Source organism: Ailuropoda melanoleuca, chromosome 16, assembly GCF_002007445.2.
Source record: "Ailuropoda melanoleuca isolate Jingjing chromosome 16, ASM200744v2, whole genome shotgun sequence".
Lineage (NCBI taxonomy): Eukaryota > Metazoa > Chordata > Mammalia > Carnivora > Ursidae > Ailuropoda > Ailuropoda melanoleuca.
This window is the reverse complement of record NC_048233.1, coordinates 75,149,036-75,174,079: the sequence shown is the minus strand read 5'-3', so window position 1 is coordinate 75,174,079 and position 25,044 is coordinate 75,149,036. Positions and strand designations below refer to the sequence as shown.

At 38.1% G+C, this 25,044-nt stretch overlaps 1 protein-coding gene across 2 annotated transcripts in view; it reads right to left on the bottom strand.

Annotated features, from left to right (window-relative positions):
• C16H11orf49 (chromosome 16 C11orf49 homolog) overlaps nucleotides 1-25,044 on the bottom strand; it is a 185,841-nt gene that overhangs the window by 136,949 nt on the left and 23,848 nt on the right. For both annotated transcript variants that reach the window (XM_019802162.2, XM_002921628.4), the window contains exon 2: nucleotides 1,385-1,487. In XM_019802162.2, coding sequence (XP_019657721.1) covers nucleotides 1,385-1,487 — 103 coding nt within the window. The remainder of the gene's footprint in view (nucleotides 1-1,384; nucleotides 1,488-25,044) is intronic.

Sequence of the window (25,044 nt, the reverse complement as noted above, 5' to 3'; positions counted from 1 at the left end):
TCAAGAGTGCTGGTACAGATTAAATGGCCTAGAAACTTGACCCCTAGGCTTGTCAGTTCTGTAAGAGCAAGCAAGGCTATCCAATCTCAGTCTTTATTCCCTGCCTACCTCATTTGCTTCAGCCCACACCATGAGAACAAGTAAGATTCCTTCCCTGATCCTGCTTTAGAGGACTGGGAAAAGGGACAGGCTCTACTCCTGGAGAGCCTTTTTTCCCAGGGACTTAGACTTCCAATCCATAAGAGATCTAGATTTTGTTTGCAAGACCCATAGCTTGGTTAAAAAGCTAGGGAGTCAGAATCCCCCTAATGGCAACCCAAGTTTAGGCCATTAGAACAGTTGTCTGATCTTTAAGGGAGCTGTGGAGCATAGAAGGGAAAAAATATGTTTTCAAATAGGATAGACTTGAGCTCATGATTCCCCTTGGATAGAAGCCTGTTAGGGTGCCCGGGTGACTCAGTCAGTTAAGTTTCTGCCTTCAGCTCAGGTCATGATCCCAAGGTCCTGGGATTGAGCCCCATGTCAGGGCTCACTGCTCAGTGGGGAGTCTGTTTCTTCCCCCCCCCTTTCCCCCCTCCCCACTCATGCTCACTCTCTCTCTCACTCTCTGTCTCTCTCTCTCAAATAAATAAGTAAAATCTTAAAAAAAAAAAAAGAAGAAGAAGAAGAAGGCTGTTAGAGGCTATTCTTCCTTATAATGTTCCCAATAAACATGAAAAAAAGGAAGGAGAATCCAAATGATTATACAAATATGTGATGGCATTTTAGAAATAAAAATAACATTGTGTATTTCCTTAGTACCCCCTTTAATGAAGACCAAGGTGTTCAAAACAGATTCCTTCAGCCTAAGAACAGTTCTGTGATATTAAAAAAGTAGTAATCATTTTGACTTTTACACACTTCAAGCATGCTTTACAAAGAAACACAATATGAAAGCTATTCTGCCTCTACAAATACTCCAAAATCATTAGCTGATTGACACAGCATCCTGTAGAAAGAAAACTGCAGAAGCAAATTATCCTAAGCATTTCCATGAGAAAAGCCAGCTATGAAAAACATCGGCTAAAGGAACACTGACAACAAGAAATCAGAGTAAGTATTCTGAATAGTGGAGAAAACTAAAAATTATAGGAGGGACCTAAAGAAACAGATCTAACAGATCAAACAATTAGTTCTTGAGCTACTATTGTCATGACCATTCACTGGACAAAACTAGCTGCACCAAAGGCATGTTCCAAAACATGCTTGGGCAGCCCTCAACTAACCTACCAGAACTAAGCATTCGCTGCACTACGTCATCAGCAATACCCTGCTCTCTTCATGCATCTTGCCCGCTTCCAAGTGCCTCCTCTGGGCTCACCCTATTGGCAAAACAGGTACTTACTATTCAGTGAAGAACCTGGCAACGCCGTACTGGCTAATATCTTCTTTATTCTCTAGAAGCTGGCACACTGCATCCTCCATGTATGTGAGGACATGTCGCTGGGCTAAAAAAAAAAAAAAAAAAAAAAAAAAAAAAAAAAAAAAATCAAGACAGAAAGAGAAAGTGAGAGACAAAATAAAAGTCTTCCTGGTCCCAGTAGGAAGCCACTAAAGTCAATCGAGATGTTGGTTCTGCCCTAGGAAATGGACTGGCATAGACAAAGCAAACTTGCTGGCCCTAACCGAACTATGGTCACAAAGGGTAGAATGGAAGATAATGTAGAACATGACCTATCGCCATCTGATTGGCTATTATTATTAATATCAACCCTTCACTCTTCATTTCAGTAATGAGGGTGACGTTAATGAGGGTGAGCAGCTTTAGCGCCATTTAGCTACACCTGGGAATTCTTTTCTATCTCCTTCCACCCTCTTCCACTTCTGCATGTCTCAGAAACTTAACCCAGGGAGTTGTGATGCCATGCCTGAAGTGTGGATGATCTGCTTGCAAAGAAAATTCAACTCCTTAACAACAAAAAAAGTCATGGAAAAGTTTAAGGAAATTTAATGAAAATGTCAGCAATGGTGCTATACGTTATTAGCCTTAGGACCGTTAAATCTATGTGGCTTGATTTACCAGAAATCACATTTTCTGCATTTGTTGTGACGGGAAAATGTGTGAATTAATCATGGGCTTGTAATAAGGGTGTATTAAAATTAGACCTTGGTTTGAATCATGGCTCTGCCTTTGGTACCTTAGTCTTAGATAGTTATTTAATCTACACCTGTTTTCTTCTTTATCAGTTATGGAAAGAAATATAATTTAGCTCTTTCTCAAAATATGGTCAATCAACTTCTTCATCTGAATCACCTGAGATACCCTGTTAAAACACAGATTTGTGATATGACACCAATCCCAGACTTAGTCACCTTAAATTTCTACCCAATAATTCTTAAAAAAAATTTTTTTTAGAAACTTTTAAATATTAACATTGCATGCCATGTTTCATATGCACAACACAGAGCTTTGACAATTCTACGTATTACTCAATGCTCATCACAGTAAGTGTAGTCACTATTTGTCACCATACAATGTTACTACAATATTATTGACTATATTCCCTATGCTGTACCTTTCATGGAACCCGGTAATTTTTAACACGTACCCTTCGTGCTTCTTATGTCCCTGGAAGTTTAAGAATTACTGGTTTCGACCTTAGGCTTTGGAGTTCAGAGAGACTGTAGTTCCATTCTCAGCCCTACCAATTCCTAGCTGTGTGACTATGAGCAAATGACTCTCCAAGCCTATTTCCTCACTGTAAAATGTGGATAATAATACTATTACTATTCATAATAATAATATTAGTAGTTCCTACATCATAGGGTTATGAGAGTTGAATAAGATAATGCACGCAAAATACTATAGTCCCTGGTTTGCTTGATAATATAAGTTCTTAGGAGCCTATCTCAAAGGTCTATTGGGGGTTTACTTCAATAAACAACATAGGCTAGAGCTTCCATTACAACAGGTGCTCAACAAATGCTTATTCCCTTTCCCTGAATTTTATTTTGAGGTACAACAATGGAATCCTGGCACGCTTCACATAGAAACTTCCAATTCAGTATCTCCATTTTCCATCCAAAAATTAAAAAACAAACAAACAAAAACCAAAACAAAACAAATAAAACCCTTCTTCTGGAGCAGTAAGAACAAAAAATCTCATAAGTAATGAATAGCTTGTCAAAAAGCAATTCCACAAAGTTGTTACCAAGATGAACATTTGTCTCTTTTATAGTTTCATCCCTCAGGAAAATATGGAGGAATTACCTAAAATTTATAAAAAATAGGTACTTCATGGGGCTCAGTTGGTTAAGCATCCAACTCTTGATTTCAGCACAGGTCATGATGTCAGGGCTGTGAGCTCGAGCCCTGTGTCGGACTCTGCACTGGGCATGGAGCCTGCCTGGGATTCTCTCTCCCTCTGCCCTTCCCCCACCCCTAAAAAAATAGGTACTTCAAAAAACCATTCCTGAAGTCCTGGCAATCTAGTGAAACTTAAAAAGCAAGTTTATTTACCCAAGCTGTACTCAGGAGAGTCTTCATTTGACAATGGTGACCTAAGGTTTCACCATGTTTGCATGGGCCTAAAGTCCAGATGAATGACATGTTTACATTCTGTGACTTATTCTGTCAATACGAGTGCTTCCCAAAGCGAACAAGTATCAGTGCACTGCAAACATTCTAGTCGTCCCCCACCCCCCAAAAAGAGGTGAAAATACAACCAGCACTTCGGAAACAGTTCATCCAACTGGAAAACTTTCTGCAAGAAATGGCCAAAACTGAGAGTGAAGAGATAACACATGCCAATTTCTGGTATTCATTGTTTTACACTTTAATATATATTAAAATGGGAAGAAAATGGCCAAACACATTAAAATCAGCGAAACTGTCACCTCTGTATTCTCCTTCCCTTTTTCTACCCACTTATCCTGGTCTTACAAAAAGATTCCTTCTGGGGCACCTGGGTGGCTCAGTTGGTTAAGCAACTGCCCTCCACTCAGGTCATGACCTGGAGTCCTGGGATCGAGCCCTGTGTTGGGCTCCCTGCTCAGCAGGAAGTCTACTTCTTCCTCTCTCTCTACTCCCTACCCCTGCTCATGTGCTTTCTCTCTCTCAAATAAATAAAAATCTTAAAAAAAAAAAAAAAAAGTTTCCTCCCTTGGACTAGATGGCTTTCTTTGACTTAGATCTACCTAAGGCCAGTACGGGATTGGAGAGTTTTGGATTTTGTTTTTGATTTGATGGTAGAAATGAAAGAGCTCTACTTAGTTGCAAATCCTGCTGCTTCTCCTCCCTGACTTCAGGGACTAAATGTCAATGTGAAGGCCCTTTAAAGGAGAAATATTTTCAGAGCAATTAGATTTAAAGTACTTTTGTCCTCCTGGGGGTGGGAAAGAGGAGACATTTTCTGGAAAACGACTTTGCACCAAAAAAAGGTCGGGGTGTGGGGGAGAGAAAGAAAGCAAGGAAGAAAGAAAAAGGACTATGTCTGTTTAACATTCATCTACCAATCTGATGTTTATAGATTTTAATAATATTACACATAATGATAACAATAATGATACCAATTTGAGGCACCTATGCAACTTGGTGAACAATATGCCAGATACTGTACTCATTGTCTTAACATGCTTTATATTATTTAGTCTTCGCCACAATTCTTTGATATATACTTACATTGCGTACCTCCACTCTCCAAATGGGAGAACTGAGATTTATAGAACTAAAGTGGCTTGCTCAAGATCACCCAGACAAGCTAGTGAGAAGAAAAGCCAAGACTCAAACCAAGAACCCATGCTCCTGACACTATACCACACTTCCTCATCATTAACACTTTGTGTAATCAGTTTTCCAGTAAATACGATCTTTATTTTACATAGAACACAAAGGCAGGGGCATATGTTGATAGTAAAATCATCTGAGAAATGTGGTCCTTTTGTGTCTGTGTGAATGTGTGTGTGTGTGCACACGGGCGAGTCTTATCCCCACCTGCATACGTGTGCATGCCAATCAGCATTTTGTGTGAAGTTAGAATTTGTCATAGAATTTCAAAGTTTCTTATAAAGAAGCACTCCACCACAAAGTATTCACCCAGCCCATTCCTCAATCACAATGGGGAAACAGAAAGCCCTGGTGCCCTTTTTATTTGTGGGTGAAGAGAAGCAGCTAAGAAGAGCCAGAAAGTGCAAGGGAAAGTTCCTTCCTGCAGAGAATTTCCCACAAGCCAAGTGTGAGGAGCTCTCTCTAACAGCTACTCTCTGGTGGTTTCCTTCACCTGCAGCTCTTATCAGTCCAATGTTCCCTCTGTGGGCACCACCCAACCCTGGAAAATCCTTGCAGTTTATCAAACTTTAATGAGACAGAAGTTCAAAGCTCTTGTCTGGCAGTAAAATATGGAGAGTGTCGTTTTATATTATTTTTTAAATGCAAAGGAATAGGCTTTAATTTATGTGAATGATTAAAGAATAAAAACAGCACACCTGCACCCCCGAGGGCAAAGATATCTGGGCACCTTAGCTGCCCTCCTTGGAAAAGAAAAAATGTTTCAGATTGACTTCTCCTCTTCTGCTTTGCCGTGATTCCTACAACAAGCCCAGGATTAACTTTTCTAACGTGTACCAATAAGGCTCTATTGTTCTGAAATCCACACAAAGGCCCGAGGTCCCTGTCTTGCTCAGATAACATCGCCTTAGATAAGCGCTTGTAACTTCAACATCCTGCACTGAAAAATCTAAGTGAAATATAAATAACACTGTATGATCGTTATATGAACCTCTCAAATAAAGGCAATGTGGATCAGAAACTTCTTGGTTCTGTGTAATGGCCTCCTGCTGATCGCTTAACCTCTTTATACCACAGTCACTCTGCTATAAAATGGATATGATACTAGAATGATATGACTAATAATAAACTACTTCCTTGGAAAATATTTGGTATATACAAAAAGTAACACATTAATGATTATATTATTACTGCTACATACTGATCCTACAGATTAAAATGACACAGCAATTTTTTGCAACTGTTAAGAACATGGGCTCTGAAGTCAGGCTGACCTGGATTTGATTTCTAGCTCTGAAAGGAGATCCCTCTTACATTGTTGGTGGGAATGCAAGTTGGTACAGCCACTCTGGAAAACAGTGTGGAGGTCCCTTAAAAAGTTAAAAATTGANAGAGCAGCAAGTCACAACCGATACAAAGACTTTAAAGAGAAATGGCATCATTAAAATCATATCTGTCAATAATCTCTATCAATCTAAATGGCTTAAACTCTCCCATAAAACGCCACAGGGTTGCAGATTGGATAAAAAGACATGACCCATCCATTTGCTGTCTACAAGAGACTCATTTTGAACCCAAAGATGCATTCAGACTTAGAGTAAGGGGATGGAGTACCATCTTCCACGCAAATGGACCTCAAAAGAAAGCTGGAGTAGCAATTCTCATATCAGATAGACTGGATTTTAAACTAGAGGCCATAGAGAGAGATACAGAAGGGCACTATATTATTCTTAAAGGAAGTATTCAACAAGTGGATATGACAATTATTAATATATATGCCCCCAACAGGGGAGCAGCAAGATACACAAGCCAACTCTTAACCAAAATAAAGAGACATATAGATAAGAACACAGTAATAGTAGGGGACCTCAACACCCCACTATCAGAAATAGACAGAACACCCTGGCAAAAACTAAGCAAAGAATCAAAGGCTTTGAATGCCATACTCGACGAGTTGGACCTCATAGATATATATAGAACACTACACCCCAGAACCAAAGAATACTCATTCTATTCAAATGCCCATGGAACATTCTCAAGAATAGATCATGCTCTGGGACACAAAACAGGTCTCAGCCAATACCAAAAGATTGAAATTATCCCCTGCATATTCTCAGACCACAACGCTCTGAAATTGGAACTCAACCACAAGGAAAAACCTGGAAGAAACTCAAACACTTGGAGGCTAAGAACCATCCTGCTCAAGAATGACTCGATAAACCAGGAAATCAAAAAACAAATTAAACAATTTATGGAGACCAACGAGAATGAATACACAACGGTCCAAAACCTATGGGATACTGCAAAGGCAGTCCTAAGGGGGAAATACATAGCCATCCAAGCCTCACTCAAAAGAATAGAAAAATCTAAAATGCAGTTTCTATATTCTCACCTCAAGAAACTGGAACAGCAACAGAGGGACAGGCCTAACCCACTGACAAGGAAGGAGTTGACCAAGATTAGAGCAGAAATCAATGAATTAGAGACCAGAACCACAGTAGAGCAGATCAACAGGACTAGAAGCTGGTTCTTTGAGAGAATCCATAAAATTGATAGACCACTGGCAAAACTTGTCCAAAAACAAAGAGAAAGGACTGAGATTATTAAAATTATGACTGAAAAGGGAGAGGTCACGACCAGCACCATTGAAATTGCAAGGATTATTAGAAACTTTTATCAACAGCTATATGCCAAAAAACTAAACAATCTGGAAGAGATGGAGGCCTTCCTGGAAACCTATAAACTACCAAGACTGAAACAGGAAGAAATAGATTTCTTAAATAGGCCAATTAACTATGAAGAAATTGAGTCAGTGATAAACAACCTTCCAAATAATAAAACTCCAGGCCCAGACGGTTTTCCTGGGGAATTCTACCAAACATTCAAAGAAGAAATAATACCTATTCTCCTAAAGCTATTTCAAAAAATAGAAACAGAAGGAAAGCTACCAAACTCATTCTATGAGGCTAATATTACCTTGATCCCCAAACCAGGCAAAGACCCCCTCAAAAAGGAGAATTACAGACCGATTTCTCTAATGAATATGGATGCCAAAATCCTCAACAAGATCCTTGCTAATAGAATCCAACAGTACATTAAAAGGATTATCCATCATGACCAAGTGGGATTCATACCTGGGATGCAAGCATGGTTCAACACTCGCAAATCAATCAATGTGATACATCATATCAACAAGAAAAGACTCAAGAACCATATGATCCTCTCAATTGATGCAGAAAAAGCATTTGACAAAATACAGCATCCTTTCCTGATTAAAACCCTTCAGAGTGTAGGAATAGAGGGTACATTTCTCAATCTCATAAAAGCCATCTATGAAAAGCCTACTGCAAGCATTATTCTCAATGGGGAAAAGCTGGAAGCCTTTCCCTTAAGATCAGGAACACGACAAGGATGCCCACTCTCGCCACTATTATTCAACATAGTACTAGAAGTCCTTGCAACAGCAATCAGAAGACAAAAAGGGATCAAAGGTATCCAAATCGGCAAAGAAGAAGTCAAACTGTCTCTCTTTGCAGATGACATGATACTCTATATGGAAAACCCAAAGGAATCCACTCCCAAACTATTAGAAGTTATAGAACAATTCAGTAAGGTGGCAGGATACAAAATCAATGCCCAGAAATCAGTTGCATTTCTATACACGAATAACGAGACTGAAGAAAGAGAAATTAGGGAATCCATCCCATTTACAATAACACCAAAAACCATACGTTACCTTGGAATTAACTTAACCAGAGACGTAAAGGACCTATATCCTAGAAACTATAGATCACTTTTGAAAGATATTGAGGAAGACATAAAAAGATGGAAAAATATTCCATGCTCATGGATTGGAAGAATTAACATAGTTAAAATGTCCATACTACCCAGAGCAATCTACACTTTCAATGCTATCCCGATCAAAATACCGAGGACATTTTTCAAAGAACTGGAACAAATAGTCCTTAAATTTGTATGGAACCAGAAAAGGCCCCGAATCTCCAAGGAACTGTTGAAAAGGAAAAACAAAGCTGGGGGCATCACAATGCCGGATTTCGAGCTGTACTACAAAGCTGTGATCACAAAGACAGCATGGTACTGGCACAAAAACAGACACATCGACCAATGGAACAGAATAGAGAACCCAGAAATGGACCCTCGGCTCTTTGGGCAACTAATCTTTGATAAAGCAGGAAAAAACATCCGGTGGAAAAAAGACAGTCTCTTCAATAAATGGTGCTGGGAAAATTGGACAGCTACATGCAAAAGAATGAAACTTGACCACTCTCTCACACCATACACAAAAATAAACTCCAAATGGATGAAAGACCTCAATGTGAGACAGGAATCCATCAAAATTCTAGAGGAGAACATAGGCAACAACTTCTATGACATCGGCCAGAGCAACCTTTTTCACGACACATCTCCAAAGGCAAGAGAAACAAAAGATAAAATGAACTTATGGGACTTTTATCAACATGTAATTATTTTTAAAGAATCAAACAGTACAGAAAAAGTTAAAAACCAATCCCAATTCCCACTGGTAACAGTTGTCAATTTGGTATGCCTACTTTAAAAAATATAGAACTACATAACTTGCGAGCTTGGTTTAATTTTATTTTTAAATAAATGACATATACTTTTTTCTGAATCTTGTTTGTTTCACTCAGCCATGTCTGGAGATCTTTTATAAAATGATATGGAACCAACTTACCCTTACAGTATTTCTCAGTGGGAAATATTTCTCTATTGATAAATATTTAGGCTGTTTCCATACTTTCATTATGATAAACTTGCTGTGTTGAACATTCTTATACACGTTTCCCTGTGCATATGTAGAGGAGTTTTTCTATGGAATCGGCATGCTGCAAGATGCACACATCTCCATGGGTTGTTTTCCAGTTTTGTTAAGAAATAATTGACAAACATCAACATGTAAGTTTAAGGCATACAGCAGGACGGTTTGCTTTACATATATTGTGAAATGATGATCTCAATAGGTTCTGCTAACATTCACCATATAAATAAAATATAAAGAAAAGAAAGAAGAAAGAAAAAACATTTTTCTCCTTGTGATGAGAATTCGTAGGATTTACTCTCTTAACCACTTTTCCATGTATCATTCAGGAGTGGTAACCACAGTCACTATGCTATAGGTTACCTCCCCAGAACTCATTTATCTTATAACTGAAAATCCCCAGCCTGCCTCCCCACCACCTTCCTCTAGTTCCTTCTCCTCCTCTGCCTCTAGCAACCACATGTCTGATCTCTTCTTCAATGAGTCTGGGTTTTTGTTTGTTTGTTGTTTGTTTTTAGATTCCATTTATAAGTGAAATCATACAGTATCTGTCTTTCTCTGACTTATTTAACTTAGCACAATGCTTTCAAGATCCAACCATGTTGTTACAAATGGTAGGATTTCCTCATTTTTTGCGGCTGGATAATATTCCATTACGTATACACACCACCACTTCTTTACCCATTCATTCATCGATGGGCACTTAGGTTGTTTCCATGTCTTGACTATTGTAAATGATGTTGCAGTGAACACTGGGGTGCAGAGATCTTTTCGTTTCCTTTGGATATATTCCCAGAACTGGAATTGCTGGATCATAGGGTAGTTCTATTTTTAATTTTTTGAGGATCCTCCATGCTGTTTTCCAGAGTGGCTGCACCAGTTTACAATCCCACCAGCAGTGCCCAAGGGTTCCCTCTTCTCCACATCTTCATGTTTACTTAGATACACACAATTGCTTTACAAAGGGTTATTCCAATTACTCTCTTCCCAGTCATAAGAATATCTGTTTTCACTATCCTTGGTCTAAGACTTTGTAACTTTGCCAATTTAACAGCTATAAAATAGCTTTTCACTATTGTTTCAATTTTAGTCTTCTTAAGCACAAATAAAGTTAAGCATATTTTCATGCTTATTTGTATTTCTTCTGTGAATAATCTGCTAGCATCCTTTGCCCATTTTCCTCTCTGGTTCTTTTTTCTTCTCCTTGATTTGCAGTTTTTCTTCTAATTCTATATATTTTGCAAAAATATACATCTACCTTATGGCTTTTCTTTTAATTTGTTTGTGGTATCTTTCATTGTATAGACATCTTAACTTAAGATACAGTCAAAAGTATTTTACTGTGGCTTTTGTGCTTTGCGTGTTGTTCAGACAGGCCCTCTCTACTCCATGTGTATAAAGCTATTATCTTATATTTTTTTCTAGTATGATCTTGCAGTAATTGCATCCCTTACCAAATCACGAATTCATAATTAACATAGTGAGCATAATACAAAAAGAAATTTGAAACTTACAATAGAGAAAAATAAAGTAAAATGTTAAGCCCAAATCAGGCCTCTTCAAACATTAACTAGCTCCAAATATAAAACAGCTGTGTGTCAAGTTTAATTTCGGGCACCCAGAAAAAATTGTTAAGTGAATCACACGTCACATATGAATATCCTGATAAACATCCTCGATATAAACGCAGGAGGCTTCCCTCCCTTAAAGCTCTTGATCATTACAGGGTTTGCTTTTTGGTAGTCAAATCTGTAACAATAACAACAGCTAACATTTATTAAACTCTCCGTGCAAGACAGTCTTCTAAGCATTTTACGGGCATTAATTCATTTAATTCTCCCAAGAGAATTATGAGATTCTCTTGTGAAATGATGTACTTTTCTGTTATCTCCATTTTATGGATGAAAAAAAGGAAGACTCAAATATGTAATTTATCTTAACGTTAATGGTCTGGTGAGTAGCAGAGACAGGATTTGAATCCAGGCCTACGGTCAGGACTGCACTATATTGCAGCACTTAAAGAGCTATGCCATGAGGCACCTGGGTGGCTCAGTCGGTTAAGCATCTGCCTTCAGCTCAGGTCATGATCCTGGGGTCCTGGGATTAAGTCCCGCGTTGGTCTCCCTGCTCATCAGGGAGTCTGCCTCTCCCTTTCCCTCTGCCCCTTCCCCCTGCTCATGCATGCAAGCTCACACTCTCTCTCAAATAAATAAATAAAATCTTAAAAAAAAAAAAAGAGCTATGCCACATGACATAGGCCAAGTGGAATTTTCTAAGGACAGAGCTACAAATTAAGGAACAATCTTTTACATTAATAGTTCATTATAAAATGGACAAAACTTGGGGCTCCTAGGTGGCTCAGTCGTTAAGTGTCTGCCTTTGGCTCAGGGTGTGATCCCAGCGTTCTGGGATCAAGCCCCACATCAGGCTCCTCCGCTGGGAGCCTGCTTCTTCCTCTCCCACTCCCCCTGCTTGTGTTCCCTCTCTCGCTGGCTGTCTCTATCTCTGTCAAATAAATAAATAAATAAAATATTTAAAAAAAATAAAATGGATAAAACTAATACAATGAATTTGGGCATCTAAACCATCACATTGCTGCTATATAGCTAGTCAAACTCAAATACTAAAAGACACACTGAGGGCAAACAAAGCATTTCACATATGCTAACATCACCTGTGACAACCAGAAAACAAGAGGTCTCTAAAGATCTTTATGTAAAAGTGGAGGACAAAAAACTGAAGTCCACTTCCCTCAACCAATAGAGGTATTGTACAAGTTAGCAGCTGTGCAAAGCTGAGTGCTTTCACATTCAAACACCCTCTAGTTGGCCATTAATCCTTCCTTCTTCCCTTCTTCCTAAAACTGGTGATTTTTTATATTTTGGGGTTGTCAATTAAGGCCAACTACTTAAATCCCACTGCCTCAGTATTTCTAGTCTAAATATCATAATATAGAATTAGTAGGTTGGAGTCTTGTAATTTCAAGTGCCAGAAGCTACAGAAAAAAAAAAAAAATTAAGGAGGCTTTTACAGAGATCCAAACTTAAAGCACTCCATTAGCTGACCATAACAAAATGTACTACCTGAATGTCAGAGAAATCTGAAGTGGCACTTAAGTTTCCCACAGTTACAATCTATGGGACACATGAAGAACCCAAGTAATAATTGTCATGACAATAGCTTTGCAAAAATAGTTATTCATAGAGCAGCACTGTTATCAAACCAACGCCATAAACAGTCATAAAACTATCTTCCAGAAGGCACCACAGGTTAAATAAAACCCTATAAATTGAAAAACATGGAGTAAATCAAGTGCCACTCATAATGTCATGTCAGGTAGGAAAGTATTAAAATTACAAGGCAAGGGGCGCCTGGGTGGCATAGTCAATTAAGTGTCTGACTCTTTTTTTTTTAAAGATTTTATTTATTTCTTTGACAGAGAGACAGCGAGAGAGGGAACACATGCAAGGGGAGTGGAAGAGGGAGAAGCAGGCTTCCCGCGGAGTAGGGAGCCCGATGTGGGGCTCGATCCTGAGCCAAAGGCAGACGCCTTAACGACTGAGCCAGCCAGGCACCCCAAAGTGTTGTCTAACTCTTGGTTCCACCTCAGGCTGTGATCTCAGGGTTGTGGGATCAAACCCCACGTCTGGCTCTGAGCTCAGCGTGGAGTTTGCTTGTGGTTCTCTCTCCTTCTCCCTCTGCCCCTCCTGCTTGTGCTCTCTCTCTCTAAAGTAAGTAAATAAATCTTTAAAAAAATTTTTTAAGATGCAAGGTGAAAATTAATTGTGCTATATAGTCATTAAAAGTTGTAGCCTTTGGGGAAAGGAAAGGAAAATCCTTTACAAATTATTAGCAATTACATTTGGTAATATGCAATTAACTATGAATATACAGATTAGTGGTATTAATGCAACAAGGTACTAAAGCAGTAACTTATCAATTACTTGTCATTTTATATTCAAACAATTTCACAAAAATTAACAACTCATATAACACTAACAGGACCTCATTTGGTCTAATGGCAGAAAGATACAGAAATGAATTCTAATTTAAGGTAGCTGAAAACTCGAGGGCTTAGAATTCCTGATGCCCTCCCTTCTGTTTGATACTGCCTCTGTATGAAGGTGGGGATTCTCTTTCAAATATGAGTCTCACATATCAAATCCCCACTCAGAACTATGTCTACACCCTGCTTATGGGATATGGCTATAATAATGCCCAATAATCCCTTTGAGTTTCTATTTTTGTTATGAAAGTAAAGATGCTATTGTAGATATTTATAGATGCTCCAGAGGCCTAGGCCAAAGTGCACAAAAGTCATGGGGTGAATGATTGAAACAGCATAGGCTAGACTGGCCCTAATTTAGATTACACAGAAAACTCATGCCGACACTTACCATATCGTCTAAATCAATAGTGTCAAACACCAAAATACCCTATAAAAATATACTTTGGGATCTATTTTACCAGACCAACATAATTTTTGACTCCTCACTCACAGCTACATTACAATGTCCAAGCCTACCTTTCCGTGCCAGACTCAAGTCAAATGCCACCTTCTTCATGAAGCTTTTCCTGATTCTCTTTGACCTAGAAGCAATCTTCCTTTTCCTGAGCTCCCTAAACACCTATTTTAAATATCTCCAATGGCACATTCTACCTTGATACAGAATTATTTCTGTTATACATGTGTTATCTTCTTTGTTAGACTTCGGACTCCTTACAGACTGTTACCATGACTCGTTTCTCTTTTATCCCCTTTAACACTCAGGACCATTCAGTGTCTTCCACATACCAGTCATTCAAATATTTACTGAATGAATACATAAACTGTATCACTATTTATACACTGTGGAGCTATTCTTTATTCAACCCAACCACTTCAGTATTGTGCCTCCTAGGTGGGAAACACTAAGTACCAAAACACATTCTGCTACAATATTAGGGTTCTTACAGGAAGCCACTTTTGTCCTGTTCTCAACCCCTCTTTCTGTTGCCTTTTTACTGTTCCTTCCCTCTATTCCAATAAGAAAGCACTTGCTCCTTCCATTGTTACTAAGAGCCTCATTATGTTCAAGGTAAAGTGAAAAAATGCATTCAATGCAATTACCAGTTCCTCACAAATTTGGGGGCTACTTGTCATTTCAACATCCAAGACCTGAATAAAAGAAAGTCCAAATTCTTTTCACTCCTAAGAATGATTTTCTTTTTTCTTTTTAGACAAAATGGAAGCACACAGCACAGGAAGCAGTCCTCAGTAAGCCACCGTTCATAAACAGCTTTGCTGAAAGCGTAACAAAGGTTCTGTTGTGCTCTCGCATGGCAGGGCCAGTAAGCAGCAGGGGCAGATGAACTCTTTACGAAACAAAGGTTCTGTCTTCATGCAAATGTTTGCATTAATAAAAAATGAAGAAAAAGATATAGAAAATGCAGGCTAGCTGGACATAATAGGTCTTGAAACGGGAGGTTTTTCACATTTTTCAGGCGGAGTCAGCAGGTCTTTTAAAAACTTTGTCATTCTGAACATTTCACAGACATCACAAGAAAGACATGCAAATAACAGAAGCAAATCAAAGGACATCCCGCTGCTCTGCTGGCGCCTCCCTCGTCCCTGCCTGGTTTGTCATTTTCTGTTAACCCTAGTGCTGGCTGCTGTTTTGTTGAGGAATGGAGTCCCTAGCCCATGTGGCAGTCCATGTTCAGCCAGCTGGCCCCTGCACTGATGGCATTACAATGCAAGCCATGTACTACCACTCAGGGCCACGTGCTGCCAGGCAACAAGTCCAATGTGGGTTTTTTACACACCCGGCTGGCAAATCTGCATGGGAAAGAGCCTCTAAACTGACCACTTAATAAGATATCATCTCCTTGAGTGCGAGCATCACTGAGTAGTTCTCTGAAGATGGACTTACTGAGGACCAGATACACAAAGTCTAAAACCTGTGAGGGGAGAGGTCTACCAAATACCTCCGATGTGCCAAGCACCGTATTATGTGCTCAACCTGTATCTCCTTTTATCTTCACAACCACCATTTAAGGTAGATACTTACTAGCCCCATTTTCCAGCTGAGGAAACTGAGCCCTACAGAGGTTATAAACTTGCCCAAGGTCACACAGCTAATAATGGGAAGCCAAGACTCAAAATCGCCTGATGGCAAATTCTGTTTCTTTCTTTACATTTTTCTCACTCCTTACCTCTAGGTCTTGGGACTGACACCTGGCTGACTCTGAAAATATCACAATGACCATATTCACCCACTGCAAGGCCACTGCGGTGTCCCTCTCTCTCCATTTTAATCATCAAGAGTCTTTATCATTCATTTTTAAGAGTAAATGACTTTTTCTGTTAGAGTATGATAAGAATCTACTTAAAGCTACAAATACTTTCTCACAGAAAAATGGATATGATTTGATATGTTGTGCATAATTTAGAGGATTTGAGAACCCCGTAAGGTTCATTTATAGCCCCCCTGAGAGTTTATGACCTACATGTTAAAAACAAAAACAAAAACAAAACAAAACCCAGAACCCACACCTTTCTTCCTGGGAGCACATGGTGGGCTTTCTTTCACAACGATGGCCCATCAAATCCCTGACCCAAAAATTCCATTTCATCCTCCATTTCCATTGAACACACTATTCCTCTTCAACAGGAGTTGAAATCACTTAGGTCCTCCCACAGATTGTTCCACCGGCTTCTCTTGGTTGTACTAAACTTGGAACCAGTAGCCAATCACTTCATTACTATTCTCACCACTGTTCCTGAATCGCACAAGCTTAAGGAGTGGAAAAATTTTAAGATCATATCATTTAACTACCATCATTTTATAGATAAAGAAATTGAAGGGGCGCCTAGCTGTCTCACTGGAGCGTCTGGCTAGCTCAGTTGGAAGAGCATGCAACTCGATCTTGGGGTTGTGAGTTTGAGCCCCACATGGGGTGTAGAGATTACTTAAATAAATAAAACTTAAAAAAAAAAGAAATTGAAGTCTTTCCTCATTCTTTTCACTCTTGATTCAATGATGGAAAATACTTGCGCTTGCTCAAATGAAGTTCTGAAGTTCTCCATACTTCCATCTATAACCACATTGCCAAAGTTTTTCTTTGTACAAAGCAAGCAAAATACGTCATGGCAAAACTAAATTATTTTCAAATATATTTTCATACTCCCTGAATGGACCCAACCTTCTAAATGGAATAGTCAAATTATATTATTCAGGCTTCTTTTATTCTACTGATAGTCTGTCTATTCAGGTCTCTGGCGCCAATCACAATCCAGGAAAAATTATAAATAAATTTTTTCTTGAGCTATGATAAGTGATAAGTGATAATAGGTTTTACAAAGAAAGTGTTATCTTTATTTAATATAATGGTTGGCTAGAAGATAACCTAAGTACTGATAATCAGACTACTGAATTATACTGAAACCTTAATTTGGAGACAACCAAAGGAGGCAAATTATTACATGCCTTTATGATAAAGCCAGAAAAAGAATTTATTTTAGAAAAAGTAAAGAAAGAGGTCATTTCAGAAAAAAAGAAATGGCAAAACTCAGCAGTACTGGCAACTTGGGAGAACCAAAACATAATCATAACCTATATTTTTAAAAGAGTTGGTTCAGGGGCGCCTGGGTGGCTCAGTCAGAAGATCGTGCAACTCTTGATCTCAGGGTTGTGAGTTCAAGTCCCACATTGGGTATAGAGATTACTTAAAAATAAAATCTTTAAAAAAAAATAAAATAAAAGAGCTGGTTGAATAAAAGCAGTTGTCTACAGAGCATGGGAGAAGAAAGGCGTAAACTGGGACAGGGTGGAAACAACTCCTCTCAATGTATGCCTTATTATATATTTATATATATATATTATATATTTTTGAACCTTTGAATGTGTTACCCAGTCAATGCATATGCATATATGTACATTATATATATTGCATATTAAGTATGTATACATAAGCATATATTAATACTGTGTATGTTCATAGTTAAAAAGACTGCAGGTTGAGAAAATGTGGATCTTTTTCTTTTTTTTTCTCTTTCTTTTGTTTTTTTTTTTTTTCTTTATTAAGTAAACTCTACCCCCAAAATGGGGGCTTGAATTCATGACCTCGAGATCAAGAGTCGTATGCACCACTGACTGAGCCGGTCAGGCACCCCAGAGGATTCTTTTCTTTTAATAGTACCTTTATTGAGATATAATTCACTTACCATAAAATCCACCCTTTTAACATGTACAATCCAACAGTTTTTAGTATACTCAAAGAGTCGTACAACCATCCCCACTACCCAATTTCTTCATTTCTTCAACCCTCCAAAACAAGTACCCATTTGCAGTCAGTTCCTATGCCCTCTTCTCCCAGCCCCTGGAAACTATTCATCCCCTTTTTGTCTCCACTGATCTGCCTAGTCTGGACATTTTCTATAAATGAAATCATACAATATGGCCTCTAGTAACTGGCTTCTTTCACTCAGCATCATGTTTTTGAGGTTCATCTCAATACTTCATTCTTTTTCTTACCAAATACATTTCATTCTATGAGTTTACCACCTTTTGTTTATCCATCCATCAGTTGTATTCACTTTTTGGCTATTATGAACAATGTTGCTATGAATATTTGTGTACAGATTTTTGTGTGGACGTTTTTCATTCTCATGGGCATATATTTAAGAGTGGAAGTGCTGATCCTATGGTAACTGTATGTTTTATTGCCAAACTGTTTTCAAAAGTGGCTCCATCATTCTATAATTCAACCAGACATGTATGAGGGTGTAATTTCTCCACATCCTTGCCAATACTTGCTATTGCCCATCTTTTTTATTTCAGCCATCTTAGTGAGTTTGAATTGGTATCTCATGGCTTCAAAGCATTTCTTTGGTGATTAATAATATTCACCACTTTTTCATGCGTTTATTAGCCATGTGTATGTCTTCTACTGAGAAAAGCCTATTCAAATTCTTTGCCTACTTTTTTTCTTTTTCTTAAGTAATTTTCTTTTTTTTATTGTAATTTCCGTATAATTAACAAATGGTGAGTCAACACTTCCATATATCATCCTGTGCCCATTCAAAGTGCCCTCCTTAATCCCATCACCTATTTAGCCCATTCTTCCACCCTTCTATTTTCGAGGGTTTTTTCCTTTCTCATTTTTCTTTTCTCTTTTGTTTACTTAATATTATATTTTTTCAAAAATTTAATGTAGTACTTTGTTTTGACATTATAAATTTACTTATTTATTAAAATAGGCTCCACACCCAATGTGGGGTCTGAACTCACAATCTTGAGACCAAGAATCTCATCCTCTACCGACTGAGCCAGCCAGGTGCCCCTATAAATATTTCTTTATACAAACATTGCTGAAATAAAAATATGTCCCTAGAATTTTTAGTTTTCCTGGCCCAAATCACTGTGCTATCTCCCTACTGGAGACACATTCTCCTTGATTCCTTCCCTAATTCCTCCAATCTCCAGTGATCTTTTTTTCCTGAACTTCTATTACTTATCACACAGCATTTGATTGCACACTGACTCAGTGTGTCACACTAATTTCATCTGTTAGTGACATCAACTACATTACTATACAATTGAGGACATTCCTTTATTTATTTATTTTTTTTTTAAAAGATTTATTTATTTATTTATTCGATAGAGATAGAGACAGCCAGCGAGAGAGGGAACACAAGCAGGGGGAGTGGGAGAGGAAGAAGCAGGCTCATAGCAGAAGAGCCTGACGTGGGGCTCGATCCCACAACGCCGGGATCACGCCCTGAGCTGAAGGCAGACGCTTAACCGCTGTGCCACCCAGGCGCCCCTATTTTTTAATAATTATTTAATACCTAAGCATGGTCTTTGTCCTTGAGGAGCTTACCATCTATTTGGAGAAGCGGACATAAAAATTAACAACTATAATATAGTACAGTAATTGTTATAAAGGAGGTATGTAAAAAGTATAAAGAGTAAGAGTGGTTTTGTTGCCTTGGAGAAAGATTTTAAAAGAAGGAGGAATATTTAAGCTGAGAAAGAATGTGAAAGAATTTACCATGTGAACAAGCAGAGGGAGGGTATTCAATAGAGACAGGCAGAAGGATGAAGATATTGTTCATATGTGCATGGTGAATCTGAAAAACTGAAAATAGTTCAGTTTTGCTAAAACATAAGTCTAGATAGCATCATCATCATAAAGAGTCTTATAAGAAGCACAGATTTGGGGAAACCACTGAAGGATTTTGAGCAAGAAAGTTATCATCAGACTACTACTTCTGAAAGATTACTGTGGCAGCACTGTGGAAGAACTGGAGGGAGACACGCACAGATACAAGTACACAGGTACAGATACAAGACAAGCAGTTGTTGAAAGAGTCCAGGCCAGAAATAACACAGTCCTGAATTAGGGAAGTAACAATGAGAATGACAGATCAAAACAAAAGAGGGATAACCAATACAAGTTGGTAATTGATTGAATACGAGAAAAGATGAGAGGGAATTTGGGATGGTTTCTGTGTTCCTTTCTTGGGCATTTGGGAATATGATGGCCCCATTCACTAAGATCAACTACAGGAGGAAGAGTCTGTATTATATCCCCTATAGGTCTTTTGCAATATAAACCATAGTGCTGAGCACGAACAGTCAATTTATTCTGTTGACCACCTGGCTGTATTGAAAAAAGTCCACAGAGCCTTCTGCTTAATGATCTCAATTGGCCACTCTCCTAAAGTTGGTATCGATCATCATGCAGGGGCACCAGAAAATAAACTCTGGGCACAGGAACACTGGAGTGGACTAATTTATCCAGGAAATAAAATTAAATAGGCACCGCCTATGTGAATGTAAGGGGTATATGTGTGTGTGCGTGCATGTGTTGGGGAGGAAAAGGGAGGGCAATTCATAACAGAAGACATCCATGTATTTATATAATGTTGTGACAAAGACTGCTAGTTGCCAACCCCAGCAACTTCTTCCTCCTTAGAAATATACTCCAATTTTTACCTGGGCTCATGGCCACTGGCATAAAGATCATATTTTCTCATCTTCTTTTGTAGCTAGACTTTAGTCATGTGACTAAGCTATGAAATAAAAGCACAGCACTGTGTGGGTCTTCTAGAAAGTTCTTAAGTGGAACTGATTCAGCTGAAAGATGTCCTTCATTTACCCCAGAGGATAATAGAGAGCTCCTTCCGTCCCCATGGATCATGAGGTAAAAGATGGAATCTCTGGATAAGATGTTGGAGCAAAAAGATGGAAGCTTGTGTTGCTGATTATACCGTGGAGCATACATACCAACCATGGACTGCATATCTTCAGACTTCTTTTCCACGAAAGAGAAATAATCTTCTACCTTGTTCAAACCATGTTATTTTAGGTTTTTTCTGCTGTATCCAGACAAACCTACTGTTAACATAAAGCATCTATACATTTTCCCAAAAGTATAAATGAAGGGAGCAAGCTAACGTACCCATAAGAATGCTCATTGGCCTATTCGTGGATCTAGGTTAGTGCGTGCTAAGATGGCATAGAGTGTTTCAGACACTATCCTAGCATTTGAAGAGATGTAATGCTATCTCAATGCTTATTGTCATTCTTGTGAACAAGTAAGGTCTTAATGACTTTCAAAACTTGAACAGTAACATTTGTAACACCCCTGAAAGTTTACTAAATATTTTTACATACATTATCTCACTGAACCTTCCAACCAGCCTAGGAGTCAGATAAGGCTGGGATTATTATCACCATTTTACAAATGAGGAAATTGCCCAAGGTCACACAGCTTGTTAGTGGTAGGGCAAAAATTTGAACTTTAATCTCATGAGTGTAAATATTTTCCACTGAATCACAGAATTAGGATAATTTTTAGAGAAATTTAGAAAGCTTAAAATGACCACGATTATCTTAAAAATAAATGATATGAACATGATTGCAAAATAGGCCACAAATCAATGTCTTGGTATTTCACAGAACTTACATAAAGACTTCCTAAAATTAATTTTTCCACTTATTAACTGAGGAAACATTCTGTTCAATTTTAGAACTGATGACAGCTCCATTTCCTTCTGAGATCCTGTATTTTGCACTAGAGAGAAGAGTGAAAAATAAGGGGCAGTGCATGAAGTAAGAAGTAGCAAAGGGGAAGCAGGATTTCTCTCTAATGACCACTTCTCTTTGGACAATGTAGTCAGATCCTATCCAGGTCCACCTGGTGGTGGTATAAGATGCTTCCACAATGGCTTCCAGAAATCTTTCTTCAGAAAATTTATATGGCTGAAATAATCAGACTCATGAAGGAGAAGTGAACTGACCTTCAGTCCAGCTCTTTTTTTTTTAAATTTTTTAAAAGATTTTTTTATTTATTCGACAGAGATAGAGACAGCCAGCGAGAGAGGGAACACAAGCAGGGGGAGTGGGAAAGGAAGAAGCAGGCTCATAGCGGAGGAGCCTGATGTGGGGCTCGATCCCACAACACCGGGATCACACCCTGAGCTGAAGGCAGATGCTTAACCGCTATGCCACCCAGTCCAGCTCTTAAACAGTGAATTGGTTCCAGCCCCGTATTGCCATGCTACAGAAAGGCATCCAGGCTCAATAGGCTAAGCAAGGGGGTCTCATTATATGAGACCTAGTTTCTTTTTTTTTTTAAGATTTATTTATTTGAGAGAGAGAAAGAGAGAGAGTGCACATGAGTGGGAGAGGGAGAGAGTCTTCAAGCAGACTCCCTGCTGAGTGCAGAGCCTGATGCAGGCTCGATCTCACAAACCATGAGATCAGGACCAAACCAAGAGTTGGAAGCTTAACAGACTGAGCCACCCAGGTGCCCCAAGACCTAGTTTCTAATTCTTGTCCTACAGATGACTCCTTGAGGCATTATGCAAGGTATTTAACCCTTCAACTTCATTGTCTTCATTAGATTACGGGGGAGGAGGATACTCCCCAGAACTATCTAGAAGCCTGATTAAGCAAAAGTAAACACTGTTTACATAATGTTTAATATACATGGATAAGGAGAATGAAATTACTGCTTTCTTTTCTATTTTTCTAAATTTTTACTCTGTTTTTCCAAAACAAAATGACCTAATAGAAAGCCTCATTAATAGATCTAGTTTAAGGAAAATGTTCAGCTAAGGAGAAGAATCTGAATGATAGAGGAAGAAGGAAAAGTAAAAGAACCTCTACTTTCAATTTCATTTTCTTGAGATTATAAAAGCATGGAGCTCGTAGCAATCTTATTAGGTCATCGAGCTTAATCCTTTTTTAAATTAGAAGATCAATTTGTTATTGAATTTTAAAACAGTACTTAAATACAGAATTCCTTTATCTTAAAATAGCAAGGATTTACATATCTCTGTGGTCCCTTCTCATCAGTGGTTACACAGGTCTGTATTGGGGTCCCACTTTTCCAAAATATTTCATTTCATATGCTTTTTCACATATATATCAAGTCTTCTTGGGAATTATTTAGTGATATAATATTCTGTTCTACTAATCTATTTCAGTTTGCTTCTGGATTATTTCCAGTTTTTTCTTAAAGATAATGTGGCTATAAACATTTTTATACAAACTATTTCTTTTCTTTTTGAGTTACTCCCTTAGGATATATTCCCAGAAGTAAAGCTTCTGGGACATGCTCATTTTTATAGCTCGTGTTATGTATTGCCAAATTGCTTTCCAGAAAGACAGTACCACCTTCAAGATACGGAGACCAATTTCTCGCAGACATCTCAGTACGAAGCTTTAACTTTAAACTAACTCAAAAGGGTCTTAATTTGCAAAACTTGAATTACTGGTGATCCCGAATATTTAGTTAGGTTATCTTTCTTCTTATACAGACTTTTAAAACTTAACTGTAAAGGCAACACATGAATGTAATAGAATACAGAAGGGTATAAAGCAAACAGTAAGGCTTCCTTACTTGTAAGCACTCTCTTAGTGCAATTTGCCAGAGTATTCACTGTTAACAGATTGTTATACATCCTTCCAGAACTTCTATATGTGATCATACATATATTTGCAAATGTTCATAACATGTTTACAGAAATGTAGTCACACTGTACTCTGTAACTTATTTTTTCACTTTAAACTTTATGTACGTCTTTCCCTGTTGATGAATGTAACTCATTTTTTTAATGGCTGCATAGGAATATCTGTTATAGAATACTTATTATATCTATTAATTCATTAACCATTGCCTTATTGACGGGCACAAAGATTCACTCTAATTTTTTACTTTTAAAAAGAAGAGTGCACATGAACAAACCCTTAAATAATTTCCTTTGGTCACTTGTCCTGAAGGGACTTAGTTACCATAACACAAATTTGTACCGTTTATTTCCTTTACATGTCATATATTAACTTTTAGTTATCACATTCATCGTGATTTTCCCTATCTTGTCACTCCTCTTTTATCTTTGCTATTTAGCCCGTGAAAACTTAAAAAACAAATTCTATCTACACATCCATCTGCTCCCAAATATCTACTATTGGTTTATGTCATAAAATTATCTCAAGGGTAAGTATACTTGCTTATTTTCTCCTGGATATAAAAGTATTTTAACATTTTAATTCAACTAGAATTCATTGCACCCATAAAGTAGGAGGTGTGAATCTAAATTTATTCCTTCCACAGCCCTTCCAATTATCATCTAATAAATTTTTCATATTATCAGCTATACTTAGTTTGTCACAAATTACATGGGTATGTACTTTGGCATCTATTTTTGAGAATATATAAAATCACACAGTATGCAGTCTTTTGTGCCTGGCTTCTTTCATTCAATACTATGTTTGTAAGGTTCATCCACAGAGCTGTGAGTAGTTGTTCATTAATTCTTGTTGCAGCAGAGTAGCCTACTGTTGCCTATGCCATGATTTATTTATTAATTTTCTTATTGACAGCACTTTTTAAGTTTCCAGTTTGGGTCTAATATGAATGGTGTCACTATGAGCATTCTGGTATGACTGTTTAGCAAACATATGCCTGCATTCAGTTGGTTCTGTGCCTGGGAGTAAATGACTGAGTCATAGGGGATGAATATGTTCAGTTTTAGTATAGACTGCCAAACAGTTTTCCAAAATATACCCATTTACACTCCCACAAGAATAAGAAAAAACTTCGACCATTTATAATTTGTGGTCCTATATTCATCTTTTAAAAAAATGTTCAGGGGCGCCTGGGTGGCATAGCGGTTAAGCGTCTGCCTTCAGCTCAGGGCGTGATCCCGGCGTTCTGGGATCGAGCCCCACATCAGGCTCCTCTGCTATGAGCCTGCTTCTTCCTCTCCCACTCCCCCTGCTTGTGTTCCCTCTCTCGCTAGCTGTCTCTGTCTCTGTCGAATAAATAAATAAAATCTAAAAAAAATAAAATTAAAAAAAAAATTTAAAAAATGTTCAGGTCTTAATATCCAATAAATAAAAAGTAATAGTAGTTTGGTGTGTCTGGCTGGCTCAGTCCGTAGAGCATGCAACTCTTGATCTCGGGGTTGTGAGTTCAGGCCCCC